The following is a 15381-nucleotide window of genomic DNA, read 5'->3' as shown; positions in this document are numbered from 1 at the left end:
TATGGTAGTTTGAAAGACGAAGTAATAACTATCAAGTTTGAGCTTTCTAGCTCCCACACCTAGTCCGCCTAATCAAAATTAGGTTCTCGTATTAATCCCTCCCTGGATCTTACTACGATTTAATATTGAGTATTGGTATTCGAATAGTCCTAACAGTCAAAACTCTACGGGATCATGTCGTTCCAGGAAACCGGACCCGTTGTTTCAGCTTCCTGTCTCCAAGACCCCCAAACTCCCGAACCCCTTTATTTTGATAGAGATTGTCTGTCTCTCGGGCTCTCAAATCCCGAGACAGGATCCCCATGAAAATGAATACAGTTCACATATGTAATAAGAAAAATTATTAACCCTAATATTCTAAATATGAATTGTTGACTTGAAAAATATGAATTTCGTGTAAATCGCATCTATTTCACCTTAAGGATAAACGGATATATTTCTAGACTGCCAACCTTCAGAAGAAGAGGCACATTAAAAAAAAAGAACCCTACTCTATTCTCTTTACAGCTTATATCTACTGATGTGCTATACTTTACATTTGTCACGTGGCATCTTTGGTCCCTTTTGGGGCCTCCTGCGGCGTCTCGGGTTCACGGGTGCGCTTGGAGCGGCCGGGGAATATAGCAGAATGCGACCTACAGCGTGACCTGTAAAGATGCAAAGCTAGAAACAGTTTTTTTAACTCACATATTTAATTAGGTAAACCGATATTCCATTTAAGTTAAAAATACAGTACAAGTGGCCGTGTGTTCCTCTTCCGGTGTTTATGAACGCGGCCTAGAATGAAAAGTTCTGCTTTGGTAACCAGCGAGTCCCGACCGACGCCAACATATTCGTATTGTAGACAGACGATGGTCTTTGAGCAACCACTGATGTGGATTAAGACGATATCTTATAGGCCGCGCGTCTATAGGAACTTTCCACGATTTCATTCCCTCAAATGTATAAATAGCCATGTAACTTTGATAAATACAAGCATTCCATAATGGCGACCCGTATTTATTTTACATCACTGTCTTTCTATTACGATAGAAAACCTCGATGTACTTGTAAAATGTGATTTAACGGCTAAATATGTAGATAATGAATGAACTGAATGATAATGAATGAAGACTGGGAGTGAGTTGAGAGTGAAATCTTTAAGGTGCGGTGTGCGAGGAATGTGCGGCAAAAAAATTAACATTACGTGAAGAGCGAGCACTTTGCTTCCCATAATGTTCGTTAATTGTTCTATCGTTTGTTCCTGTATAGGTTTACACAACATTTAAAATTTTACTTTTACAGTATTACTTATAAAACATACACAAATACAAAGAAGAAAAGTGGTCGCACATAAGAGGAAATATTTGTCTTATAACTTTAAACACTCTACTAACTTTTAATGTAAAAGTGTTTCACATACAACAATTCCTCCGTTAAATTCATATTGTTGCTAATTGTATCTGTTTTAGTTATATACCGTAAGAAACCTCTTGCAGCTGCTCCGATTCCCTGGTTAGTTTCGAACAGCCCCTGAACCTTCAATGATCTATACATCTTTAAAGCTTCAACACATTACCAATCACCCTGTATGTTGCTTCATTATGTAAAAAGACAAATTGTCATTAAAATGGTACCGTCGACGTCGACAGCGCGATATCTTTCGGCGACACTTGCGTTTCGGCGACGAGGCCCGGGAGCGGCGGCCGCAGCGACGGCATCGCTTAAACCGCCCGCGACGAGATCGACTGCAACTGGAAAACAATTTTTATAATATTACTAGCTGATCCCGCAAACGTTGTTGTGCAAAAAAAAATTTATATTTTAATTTACAAATAAAAAATAAGGGTTGATCGTAGAGGGGTGAAAATTTATGGTTGTATGTATTCTTGTATGCTGTATCATAAAAAAATAAAAACAAAAAATTTCGTTAAAAAAATAAAAAAAAAATTTTTAAGTGTGAACAACCCTTATCACTTAGGGGTATGAAAAATAGATAGTAACCGATTCTCAGACCTACTAAATACGCATATTAAATTTGGTAAAAATCGGTCAAGCCGTTTCAGAGGAGTTCAAGTTCGAACACCGTGACACGAGAATTTTATATATTAGAGGTACATCTACTTAAAATGTTATGTAGTCATCAACTAAAAATGGTTTGTAGTACAGATCGATTTAATTTGTAATGTAGTACCCATCGACATTACCCTTCGAGTTAAAATATTACCCATAGACTGTAAATGTTATGTAAGAAAAGGACTAATATTTAGCCAAGTGCCAAATGAAAGTGGCTAAATATTGGTCCTTTTCTTACTTAGGATGGACTTCCGCAAGGTAACGCCTGATTCCATTAAATGTGTAAATGTTATGTAGACATCGACTTAAACCATATACTCATTGTCCAATTCCATCGACTTCTGGATTTTATTTTATTACTAATGGTTAGGGTGGCGTGCGTTAGGAAAGAGGTGGCTTCCGGGGAAGCCTCTCTCTTATCACATAACTACATCCGTTCCTGTAGCTTTATGTTGCTATGTCTCTTCAAAAGTTTAGCATAATCTGCCGATGAGAAAAGTTATCCAACTAGTTTGTATAGTTGCTCTCATCTTTCTCTGTTCTCTTTCTCTCATCTTTGACTGTTGACATATTTAATTGTTCCTAAATCTCAAAGTTGTTAACATACCAAGAGACACTTCATATTCATCGAAGTATCATGTTCGAGGCGTTGGATGATAAAGATATTTTAGTTTCTGTCCACTTCCCAGAGCTGAATTACATACATGCATAGTGATTTCAATAATATCTTATATATTAATAACCAGGCGATCATTAATTCACTATATATTTAATATTCGAGCCGTGTTTAATTATTTATAAGACCTTTCGACATTGTTGTGTTTCTATTCAATTGTTAACATTAAGAAATAAGTTAGCAAAATTATGTTCACCTTATTCTCGGTTGATGCTGTTAGCCCAGTGAATTTTATAGCTTCATCAGAACTGAGATGACGGAGCGGAAACGTCCGCGAACTTAAAAACTTAAAAATAAACAAAGCTAGACGAACGCGTACCAGTTGCATGAAGTCGTTCATACGTAATAAACCGCTCTACCCGAATAGAGCTATGTTGTTGTTGTGTATGTGGCTTGGGACGGCAGTGTGGACCACAGGCGAGCCAAGGAGGGATTTGGATCCAACGCAGGTTAGCCAACAAAGCTAAAGATAGACATAGAGAGCATCGCCGTTATGATGGGCGACGACAACCTTCGCCCATCATTCCTATCTTTCGCTCGTGGGGTGGCGAGTGATACGGTTGAAAGAAACAAAACTGTATAGAATAAGGTACTTAATAAACTCTGCACAAAATAAATTGTTAACTAATAATAAGAAATAGAAAAAGAAATGTGTAATAAAGAATTAAGAAAGTAAAATAAATGTGTAAATAAAGATAAATTAAATGTAACATAAAATTAAACGCGTGAAAGAGAGTGATAAATAAAGAAAAGATTGAAAAAAAAATTATTGAACAACAAAGTCCCTAATCCCAAAAAGTTAGCGGTACGAGAGGCTCCCAATAGCAGGGGCCATATAAAAAAAACGCAGGTTAGCCCATACTGTTCGCGGTTAAGGAGCGGGCGGCCGCCCCCTTAAAAACGGGTGTTGTAGTGTGGTGAGAAGCGTTGGTTCTGTTGTGTATAACCCGGTGTCCTATGTGGGGTGTCGCAGATGCAGTGTTTGCTGCTTGGTTAGCGCCTGCAGTGTTGTAAATGTCTGCACCGGGTGTGGTGTGTGTTCTGTGGTAACCCTGTGATGGAGTTATATTCAGAGCTGTGAACGTCTACAATACTTATTTACTTTATTGGAGATAAACAGTAACAAAAGGCAGTAAGAAAGTACAAACTTAGAAGCTTAAAAATATAAAATTAGTTACAGTTGTTACCTTATAACTATCTCACTGAGAACATATAATGATTTATAGTCAAACAATGAAAAAACAAATAAGAACAAAAACATTACTAAACAGGGATCGAAGACTATGGTTTATATATTTATATTATGTTTGTTTACATATTTATATTATTGTTTAAATTGCATTGTATGTACTCAATAATTTCGAACGAAATTGTTTTTTAAAAGATACGAGAGAGCACGAGAATATATCAATATCACTAACATATGAATTGTGGAGGTCACACATTCTGTATAAGGGTGAAGGTTTACCGATATTTGTCCTATCCGTTGATAAAAAAAAGAGAGATCTAGAACGCGAATCGATATCGAAATTTGTAGTTTGTTATATAAAACTAACGTAAATTTATAAGTTGTATTACTGTTAGCGTGTCCAATAAAAATACGAAATACATAAAATTAAACAAATAAAAAGTAAGTAGTATTAATATTTGTCTATAGACAGTTTGCTACTAAGACAGATAGTCTAGTAACTTTAGGTCTACTTCTCTCTATTTTTACATGTTGTTACTATGTTAGTCTACGGTGAAGGTGGAACCCAAGATACCTGTATTTATCTATATAAGCTAATGTCTTCTCCAAGGTGAACTTTAATTATTTTGAAATTAAATGTAAATATACTTATTACTTACGACCTCTTCTTTTTCCTGCGAAACGAATAACGTAATTCTTTAAATATTTTATTTAATTCTTCTAAACTTTCTTTATATGATAAACGTAGAAAATACAAACCGTTTTCGACGACAAGGCGGCATATTTTTATCTGAAACATTTTAAAAACTGTCATATTCATATTTCATGTTTAGATAGTCAACTAAACGTAAACAAGATGCAAGTATCAAACTTGAAATAAGATTAATATTTATTTTAATACACAAGATATTTGCAAGTTCACTAATGGAAAAACATCGATCTACAGAAAGTATCAAATAAACATAAAATCTTTAAAGCACGGTTGCACAGACTTATTAAGACTAGGGGCCACTCGGGAAAAGCATGAAGGCCGGCCGCCAGAAGTACAGTAAAATAATTTTTTTGGTTTTATTCTAGAAAAGAATTCAATATTTTTCGAATGTACAAGAGTATTATTTTTGCTGTCGGCGGGCCACCAGTATTCGACCGGCGGGCCGCGGTCTGTGCATCAATGCTTTAAAGAAACTGAACGACATACACCTGATAAATATAGTTGAAGGAAAAAAATAATATACAAGTACAAATTAAAAGACCGTCACTGTGATTTTTGGCCAAAAAATTATTAATACATACTAGTAATATGAATAATATATGCTGTATTCATCATAATCATTATGTCAGCCGATAGACATCCACTGAAAGGCATATGCCTCCCACAAAGATGACACTATAAACAGTTTTGCGCTGCCCGCATCAAGGGACTTCCCGCGAGCCAGACTAAGCCGACTATATCATTGTTAAAGTATTTAAATATTTATTGGAATCGGGCGATATCTTGCGGAAGTCCATCCTAAGTAAGAAAAGGACCAATATTTAGCCACTTCCGCACATGCAGTAGTAGTCGTGCAACAAAGTGCACCGCCCGCCAACCCACTGATAAATGCGTATGCGGCAAACAATGCGAATCACACAACTGCCACCGCCAAATCACCCACCACCGATTAATGACAATTGACTCTGTTTGGCACTAATCGGTGTAACATAACTCCTGAAGATGCCCCGTGGAGGGGTGAAACACGTGTTGAGTTGGGTTGGCGGGCGGTGCACTTTGTTGCACGACTACTACTGCATGTGCGGATGTGGCTAAATATTGGTCCTTTTCTTACTTAAATTACTTAGATATAATAAAAAAAGGTCAACCAATGATTTAAAAGTCGCAACAAATTCTTATTGTATTATTATTCCTTTGGCGCATAACAGATATAACATATTTGTTCAAAAACTGTGTATTTAATAATTGTTTATTCAACATATTACATCTCTTATTGACGTCAAGATGCGTCTACTATCTGTTCATAATTTAAATGACCTAGGTCATAATTAGAACAGGCGTAAGGACTGCGTGAATATATACTTTTTTAAAAGAATATAAAATTACAAATTTTCCAAACAATGTAATAGGCTGAAGGCAAACACATTCCTGAAGTGTGCTATTTTCGATCAAGTCATTTGTTTTATTGACATTTTCATTAAATATAGTAATGGAAGCTTTCTGAAGAGATCTGCTGACTCGAAACAGTCTTAAGCAAAAAATATTAACTACAGCAATTTTTTGCCTCTGGTACTTCCATTGTGTACATCACAATTGAATTTAATAGACTTATACATACGTACATTCTTCTAAAACTTTCCAGAAAGTTTGCTAATGTTTAAAATTAAAACATCCAAAATCACAACATTGGTTCTAATATTACAAACAGCATTTTAAATACCTATGAATGATTTTAGATTCAGCACTTACATCTTTTTAAATTTTCCAACAACACCAACTAAACATTCGGGATTTATTCTTCTAAAAGTATTTTAATTTAATATAAACATAATAAGTTGAAAATATTATAAAATTAATCAAAGGATATATCTTGACATTCCATTTATAAAAAATAATTTACTTATAGTATAGATATTCAGATATAAAAAGCTAAAAACTTTTTGCACATAAAAACACTTTTACGTATGTAGTTTATATATATACATATAGTTTATATATATATATATATATATATATATATAGTTAACTACTGCGAAGTCAGGATGTGTGTAACTAACTGTATATTAAAAATTACTCTCCTTTAAATTTCTCTTTACGCTAAACCTTTCAGATTCACAGACTGAATCAAAAAGTATCAATGTTTTGCAAATAAGCTTTAATCGCTTTCGATAGACGACAAAATAAGGCTATTAAAATAATGTAAGGTTATAGAAAAGAAAGGTTAATATATAACGTAAACAAGTTGTTTAATATTGTTACTTATATTTTTATAACTTGTTGAAATATAGTATATACATTTTGCAACAAAAAATGGGAAGAAACTTATGGGACCCTTCCAAGAGAGTGTCAATAATTAGTTCTTCAAAAATTATGTGCGTGATTTACCATAAAAAAATATATCAATGAATATTACTCGACCTTATTGCCTTACCTTTTTTCTAGTGTTAATGAATCAAGAATCTATTTGAAATTGAAAGATGCCATGAGAAATAACTAAAATGAGGAGATACGCAAAACAAACCAGATTACCGGTGTAGCTCGAAAATTGCATATTCGAAGTGGCAGTGGGAGAGCATGGAGCCACCGACGGTTGTTGGAGCCGGTATGCTCTTAAGTGTCTACCACCAGTAGACGCAGCGTGGATAGGCAAACCTCTAGTTGGACCGACGATCAATAATCAAGGTCACAGGCAGTCGCTGGATGCGAGCAGCACGCCGGTCACCAGCCTTGCAGGAGAACCTCAACATAAAGCGAAGCAACCTTACATCATAACAACTGGAAGAACCGTCAAGCCATCTGTATACTTCATTTGAGGGGGAGTAATATTAGGGCAATATTACATCATCCTCCGGGGAGCATAGAAAAGGGGAATTCCACTAAAATAAAATTGTTCATTTACAATAGTATAAATACGGGTGAAGTTAGAATAAATATATACACACTTCTACTTTGACTTCATATTGTTACTATTTCCTCGACCTACCAGCCCTACGAACGATCTCACAACACCTATAACAAATCACACTGTGTAATACACATTTTTCTTTATGTGCTTATGAAAGGTAAAGGATGTTAAAAATAAAACAAACAAAACCACTTAAATAAATATAATTACAATACAATATCACAATTCTATACAAAGTACAAAAGCATTGAATTGTTAGACCCGCTCCATTGCTGCAATGTAACGTTTTATTTAATATTTCCTATGTAACTTTGTGATAAATATGATGAAGGCGATAGAGATGGAAAAGTATGCCTAAAAAACTAAAAGGAAATTTTTATAACTTTTTGAAAGAAAACTTATAGTTTTTAAAGAGGCAATTTATGTAATTGCAAATAAATATCATTAACTGTGAAGTTAATCAAATAGATCCGCCACTTCGCCCATAATTTGTTGAAAAATTTTAAACTTTAAAAATTTATATAAAAAATTTTAATAATTGTTTTGGCATTTCCAAAAACAACTGAGTTTTACAAACAATATTTAATTAGTGATCAGTTTGATCACCACTGGATAATTTTTTCTTGGGCTTACTTAAAGACAGTTTATAGAGAGGCAATTGAGTCTATTGCAATTTTAAATTATATAATCTGTGACGTTATTAACTGAATACCCGCGCCATTTTGTCATTTGATGAAAAATGACACCTTTGTAAAGGTTGCCAAATAAAAACATGAGTCAAAAGAGAAAAATATTAAATATAAATTCTATTTAGTTTTGATTGCAGAAATAAAAAAATTGTTGAATAATTTCCTAAATACTCAACTAAACAAGAATTGTAACTTAAATATAAATTTGAAAATAAAAAAAAACAATGTAGTATACATATAACATATTAATGCAAGATAAACACATGTCTATTACATAGAAAAACAATCATAGACAATATATTTTATATGATCTCAATGCCATTACCTTAAAAAAAATCTGTTTCACACTAAAGAGGTTCCTTTTTTAAATTTCTTTAGGAGCAAATCTGACAATTAACATATTGCAGCTTATTTACTGTTTAAAATTGATCATATATCCTTTTGTATCTGGATTTTGCTGTAACTGAAAGTTCTCAGTGGACAGGCCAAAAGGTTTCAGTATCATGTTCCCTAAATCCTTGAGTTTGCCCAACATTTCTTTTTTTAATTTCTCATTCTTCTCTTCTATGAGCGGTGGTAGACGGATGACAGCTGACTGTGCTTCTTTGTGAGTTGGATCTAGTTCTAGAATCTTCTTGTAGTCCGCTAAGCATTCATCTAGTTTCTCAGTAGCTTCATATGACTGCGCTCTCCTGAAATGTTATTTTAAGATAAATATTTTTCCGTAAGAAAACCCTTTATCAAATCTTTCTTATGGCCTGGTCATCAATAAGCAAAGAAGAACCTACTAAGCTAATTTAGCACAAGGGGCTGACCCAACACTGTCATTCCGGTTCATTGGACTCACAGAGCCCACTTCTGGGACAATCATCACTGGCACAGCCTAACCAAAAGTGGAGGATCTTTCATTTACCATTATCATATAACCAAGAAAACTTATTTGGACATGTGTAAAAACCACCAAATACTATAGTGCTGTTAAGTATTCTTAGATACTTAGATCCTGACACGAAGATTTAAAAATTAATTTCTTCTTAATCTAGTAATTGAGTAAAGAGCTTCTGGTTTAATTAAATCCGTTTTTCCTGTGGCCACACCATAAATTAAAATTAAAATCAAAATATCTTTATTTAAGTAGTAGCACACATATACTTGTAGATCGTCAATTACATACTGAATTAGTAATGCTTATAAATTGTCTTCTAACAAGAATTTTATAAAATTAGTGTCAAAATATATATGCTACAAGCATAATATATATGATACAAGCCGGCATGAAATAAGACTTGCAAAAGTAATAGAAAAATAACAGAAGCATCTATGCTCATGCTTCAGATGGACTCCAATTTGATATCTTTTAATAATTTCCACAGTATCATCTATAACATTATTTGTACATATACATCACTTGTACTTGTCATAACCATGTTAGAAAAACCCAATTTGATAGCGACAAGATCCCCCCTACAAAAGAATCTTTCTAGTTAAAGTTACGGGATGTCCAAATGCGACCTGATTACAGAAGAACCTAAAACAAACTCAGATATTATTTTAATTATCCTCACTCTGTCAATATCCTTAATACCCTGGTTGAGTAGTAGAGCAATTCATTCACAAGCTTTATTAACACTTAAAATGGATTTTTTAATAAAATATGCTTTTTATAATATACTTGAAATTTATCACAGAACAATTAAGAGGCTTTATTACAGTGTAAAGTTGCACTTAAGATTCATTCATTTTAAGAAACCTCGAGAAAGGTTTACACAAGCTTTTTTTTCATTTTTAATAATTCTCAAGCATTACTTTTTCCTTAATAAATATTAAAAAGATTTTCAGTTAAATTTTTTAATCTTTTTGATCTATTTTAATAAATTACTTTGATCTTTTACCTGATAATAGTTTATAAACAAAATGATTAATACAGTACCCACCTGTAATAGGCTTTCAAATATTTGTCATCTAATTCTATAGCCTTGTTACAATCTTTGATAGCTTGCTTATATTTCTCCAGTTTCATTTTAGCAGCGCTTCTATTACAGTAGAGTATAGACCTTTGTTGAGTGAATTGTAATGGACAAATTCTTAAACCTGGTAACAATGTTATTATTTTATTACGGAGAATAATTGGTTATAGGAGAAAAATTTTTAAAGGGGAAATTGCTGTTAAATAATGTATGTTATACCCTATCCAAAACCATTGGTTTCAGAAATAATAAATAATGTAATGATAATGTAATAAGAAAAATCATTTTCATAATTTAAAAAACAAAAACTACTTTTTAAAATTAATTCCTATTTACTATGCGTCCCTGCAACTTTGTAATGCAACAACTGGCCAATTGCATTCCACTAGAAAAATAAATAAAAGTAACATACTAAAAAACATTATAAAAATACTAATTAATTTTGTTAAATCCTGTTTTTAGCTGACCTCTATTCGGCGAAAGGAATATTCCTACTAAATTATATTCCTACTCAAGTATTTATCATGGTTCCAGAGATATCATAATGGCTAGGCAAAAAGCATAGGCCTCCCACAAAGATATCTAGAAGAGGGCATACCATAATCGCCACATTTGGCAAGCAGGTTGGCGAATGATTAGTACATATGTGGAAATATCTTATATGTCTATTGAGTATGCTAAATACTTTTTAACTTTAATTTAAAAAAAATGTTACATATGTAGTCAAACTTATAATTTTTAATCTTTTCAAACTCAGGATGAGAAAATTCTATTGTATGACCAATGTCTGTAAGCCTGATGTTCTCAATGTATCTAAATGTAATGTTTTTTATGATAGTAGATATGAAAAGTCAGTACAGGCTGGAATATATACCATCACATTCACATTTAGTAGTCCTACTCTTGGAATACCATAGACTCCATATTGAATTTTATAAATATGATATAAATTGGATAGAAATATGAATTATTATTATTTATACAAGTGCATACCAACTATATATCCACTCAGAAAGATCTATATGCACCTATTCATAATATTATCACATCTATGCAGAATGAGCACAGTGTCGCTTGGTTAGGGAAACCAGTCTGCAGGGACAAAATAACTTACGACATTGAAACATGGTCATTCTGGGACTTATTGACGAACTAACAGTCCCCCAAGAGGCCATGGAGATCCCTATACTCACGATTTATCTGCAAGATTGATTGAAGAACAAGGAAATCCACAGACAAACGAGAGTAGGACAGGCAACATGCAGAATGGATGGCCATCTAGGCCTTAAAGTTCTAGAATTGTGACCATGGATTGACAAAAGCAGTGTTTACCAACACAATAGTCAGAGGACCGGAAGAGCATTGTAATAGGCCACTTTCAACTAGACCTATTGGTAGTCTATGAGGAAGTCTTTTATCCAATAGTGGAGTTCCAACTGCTGAAATGACATTGATAATAAAGATATTTTGAATAGATCCTAAACACATTCCATGCATCCATATAAGTTGTCAAAGAAATTAGGAATAATTTCTTTGACAACTTATAACTTTACTAGTTATTTGATTTTGAAATATCAGGGGGACCGGAAACTAATGTTGTTTCTATCAACATATTTTACAAAAAAAGTGATTGATCTTTACCGCTCCAGCATTGAAAGTGAATATATTATTGATTATAAATATATACATATATATATTTTTTTAATGTAGTCGTGTGAATTTAGCTTAAGAAAGCAACTTTACTTTCCGATCCCCCTAATACAACACAATAACTCCTCTTAGAAATGTAATGCAAGCAAAAATTATGTGAATCTATAAAACATACCTTCAGTGTATTTCTCTAAGCACTTCTCATATTCACCAATTTTAAAGTCATCATTCCCAGCTATCTTAAGTTCCTCCGCCATAAGTCTCCGCTCTGTCTTCTGATCATCTGTAAGATCCACTTCTGCATCTTTAAGAGATACCTCATCGATGGAGTCTGTATCACTTGCATCATCATCACTTTCTGCTTTATCACTTTTGGCATCATATGTTATATTGTCTTTGTCCCAATCTTCATACTTATCTGGAATGTCTGAAAAAAAAAATACAAATATAACAAATGATATATACATATATATGAATGATGAATAAAATTGTTAGATGTTTTATTTAATATTTTCTATGTAACTATGATAAACAATCATATTAAATATGTCAACCAAATTGTTATCATAAATTTAGCAAATTTATTTAACTGCTTCTGATTTAAGTCTCATCAAAATAGATTGCAAGGAGCCCACATTGTACAGACTAAATTTTAGTTCACTTCTCTATTGTTAACATCTTGTATCATTCATAAGTGACAATATTATTAAGAGAAAGAATTGTATATGATGATTAATAAAGAAATGAATATACATCAGATTTGCTGTCTTTCAAAGTATAGAAAAAGCATTTTCACAATTAACCCTTTTGCTGTGAAGTGCCTAAATTAAATTACTCTCTCAGCCATTTATCCATGACAGGGCCAAAATTTATGAATAATTGTATTTGCTTATGTGACAAAATATCTGCACAGGAAGCATATGAAGCTATCATTGGTAACAAACAAATTAATGACCATGATCATGCAATTATTGATGTGATAATGTAAAACTGTACTGTGTTTGCTGACCAGAACCACCACCAGAACGCGCTAAGTGGTGAGAAAAAGTGTCTATAGTTGAGTGCAAAAAGGCTAATTATTGTTCACTATCTGTCTCTGCAGACTTCATACTACTAGACGTTATTGGCCTGTCACATTCCAATAGAAAATATTAATTAATGGAACACATTTCAGAGTGATCACACAGAGTTATTGAAAATATGTATAAAACCTTTTTTGCCGACTAATGGGATATACCACTTAAAACTTCTACACTATTTACCCATCATTTTATATATTTAACTATAAGTTTTAAAGTTCATATTAAGTATTGCAATTAAGAATATTATTATAAAATAGTAGACACAATACAATTAAATCAGAATGGTGAATATTCATTTATTTTGTTAATTTCTTTATAAACAATGTTATCCAAATAGGTACATTTATAGTTGGCCAATTACATATACCATGATAACAATCCCAGAAGAGCCCAATTTGGTAGAAACTAGAATCAGATTGAGTTTTCCTCCAACTAAAACCTTTGAGGGTTCTGAATGGGCTCTGATCTGAGAAATGGCCATAACTAACACAGAAAAAAAAATTTGTGGTAACTTTCACAATAATACATAGTTTTAAAGCAATTCATTCCTAAGTTTCATCACTAAAAATCCTTCATACAGGTTTTTTTACAGGTTTTTGTTAAAAAATGGGGATGTATGTTATATTTTATATGTGACAGCTAAAGCCAAAGTTTTCTACAGTTTTCCCAGATATGCAATCTAACGGCATGGTATTAATGATATAGGCCAGGCAATAGTAACCGACCAAGCAAGCTGAGGGTTGGTTCTCTTGGGCACTCGGGTATTACTAATGAATGACAACCAACGCAGAGGTCTCTTTGAACTTAGTCACTCCATGAAAAGTCTACCAAATCTAAGAACTTAGTGGAGTCAATGCTCCCCATGGATCCCTTGAGCTTTGCTATTTTAAGATGTTTGTCTTACGCTAGGCACCTTCTGCATACTGGCACTTAAACCCTTGAAATCTGCAAATGTCTGTGCAATTATAAATTGATGCAATTGTAATATAACTATTAGTAGCAGGGACAGTCCAGACCAAAAAAATAAAAGAAATATATAACTCACTCAGAAACTCTACAAGCTTTTCATTATTTAAATGAGGAAGGTTAAGTGCCTTCAGATCTCTGCCACTTTAAAAAGGGTAAAATTTTAAATGCCAACAGACAAACATCAGTCAATGACAAAAAGAACTAAGAATTTTATTATTATGTATGTGTGTATATATATTTCAAGTATAGTTGTAATTATTCATTCTAAATATTTGATTGTTCTATGAACACAGAAGTAAAAATTGTATGAAGGTCACTTCCAACCAGTCTTATCAGAAATCTATGAAGCATCCTTTGTATTATATATATTTCATAACTTTAATTACATTTTCAAAATTTAGGTTAAAAAATTTAACCAGAAAAGATATTATGGAATCTGTTTATCAAGTTTGACAATTTTTTATTTTATATTATAGTTATTAAATTAATATAAGAGACAGATAAAACAACTGCTATGATTAATCCCAATATTAGTGATAGAATTTGCTTTAAGATTTAATGTAAGTGCCATTTGTGATAATTAACTATTACAATTATAGGAAATGCAAATCGTACTAGGGCGCGGTCAAACAATTTACAAAAAAACGTTTGATGACATTAGCCAACCTGATTTTTTCTGTGCGTCACCGGCAGCAGGGATGAAGTCGTCCAGGCTGGATCCTGGGTTTATTACAAACTCTGTTGTTGAATCTTCGGTGTTTAACGAAACCTCTAAATCTTTTGTTAAATCCTCTATAACATCCTCATTAGAGATATTGCTTGTAGATTTAAGTCGATCAGACATATCGATATAATTATTTTGCTATCTTTCTAATAAATTGTAATAACACTTCAAAGCTTATTAAATATCACGTTTTATGAATGTAATAGTTAAACTGTCAGGAATATTGTTGGGATATGAAATCTTCAATGACAGTGACATTTTAATTCCAGCACTGAAATAGACTAAACATCACAATTTTTACTAAAATTTACACACAGGAACGTTATATTTAACTTGTGACAAGTAAATCAATAATGTTTTATTTAATACTGCGGTAATAAGAAAATAATAGTCAATTTTAAAATTTTCAGCAGTTTTATTTAAAGTTTTAGTTAAATAAGAAACATTTTTAACGAGATTTATATCAAATGTTCTAGTAACATAATAAATATAATCTAAAAATTATCATTATTTGATATATTTAATTTTTAGGTTATCAATTACGTCTGAAATCTATAGCATAGAAGCTGTGGATGCCTTAGGGCCTAAGTGATGGTGAGGGTGTAATCATCATATACATATAAATACTTCACTCAATAGTAAACTGTATTTTTTCAAATCTTACAATTTCTGTATTATTAACCGCTTGTAATATTTTGTTCATTGTGGGAATATCGCTTTTTTTCGTAGTTAAAGATAGTTTCAGCTGACATTTTGATCTATG

General features: G+C 32.6%; 2 protein-coding genes across 2 annotated transcripts; both read right to left on the bottom strand.

The window, feature by feature from the left end:
- Nucleotides 1–541: 541 nt before the first annotated feature.
- Nucleotides 542–6453, bottom strand: LOC137926125 (cysteine-rich protamine-like). The gene is made up of 5 exons (XM_068769654.1): nucleotides 6382–6453; nucleotides 4680–4710; nucleotides 4580–4594; nucleotides 1617–1733; nucleotides 542–647 (listed from the first exon to the last, which is right to left on the bottom strand). Exons 2-5 carry the CDS (start codon nucleotides 4700–4702, stop codon nucleotides 542–544), a joined length of 261 nt encoding a protein of 86 aa, XP_068625755.1. The 5' UTR covers nucleotides 4703–4710; nucleotides 6382–6453.
- A 1978-nt stretch (nucleotides 6454–8431) lies between these two features.
- Ttc1 (Tetratricopeptide repeat domain 1) lies at nucleotides 8432–14851 on the bottom strand. The gene is made up of 4 exons (XM_068769892.1): nucleotides 14561–14851; nucleotides 12019–12270; nucleotides 10161–10317; nucleotides 8432–8918 (listed from the first exon to the last, which is right to left on the bottom strand). The coding sequence occupies exons 1-4, from the start codon at nucleotides 14736–14738 to the stop codon at nucleotides 8639–8641; spliced, it is 867 nt and encodes a 288-aa protein (XP_068625993.1). The 5' UTR covers nucleotides 14739–14851; the 3' UTR covers nucleotides 8432–8638.
- Between the last annotated feature and the right edge of the window lie 530 nt (nucleotides 14852–15381).

This window comes from Battus philenor, unplaced genomic scaffold (genome assembly GCF_028537555.1).
Source record: "Battus philenor isolate CCGP_79_NKW_IND1 unplaced genomic scaffold, ilBatPhil1.0.hap1 SCAF_29, whole genome shotgun sequence".
In the NCBI taxonomy this organism is placed as follows: Eukaryota; Metazoa; Arthropoda; class Insecta; order Lepidoptera; family Papilionidae; genus Battus; species Battus philenor.
The sequence above is the reverse complement of the archived record's forward strand: the minus strand, read 5'-3'. Positions and strand labels throughout refer to the sequence as shown.

Bases quoted from the DNA above. Each gene is read 5' to 3' on its own strand.
- LOC137926125 (XM_068769654.1), bottom strand. From the start codon at position 4,702: ATGCCGCCTTGTCGTCGAAAACG. The intron at 648-1,616 runs GTACCATTTTAA...GCATCTTTACAG, and splicing joins TCGCGCTGTCGACGTCGACG to GTCACGCTGTAGGTCGCATT.
- Ttc1 (XM_068769892.1), bottom strand. From the start codon at position 14,738: ATGTCTGATCGACTTAAATCTACAAGCAATATCTCTAATGAGGATGTT. The intron at 10,318-12,018 runs GTATGTTTTATA...CATTGTTACCAG, and splicing joins CTTAGAGAAATACACTGAAG to GTTTAAGAATTTGTCCATTA. The intron at 8,919-10,160 runs GTGGGTACTGTA...ATAACATTTCAG, and splicing joins TATTTGAAAGCCTATTACAG to GAGAGCGCAGTCATATGAAG.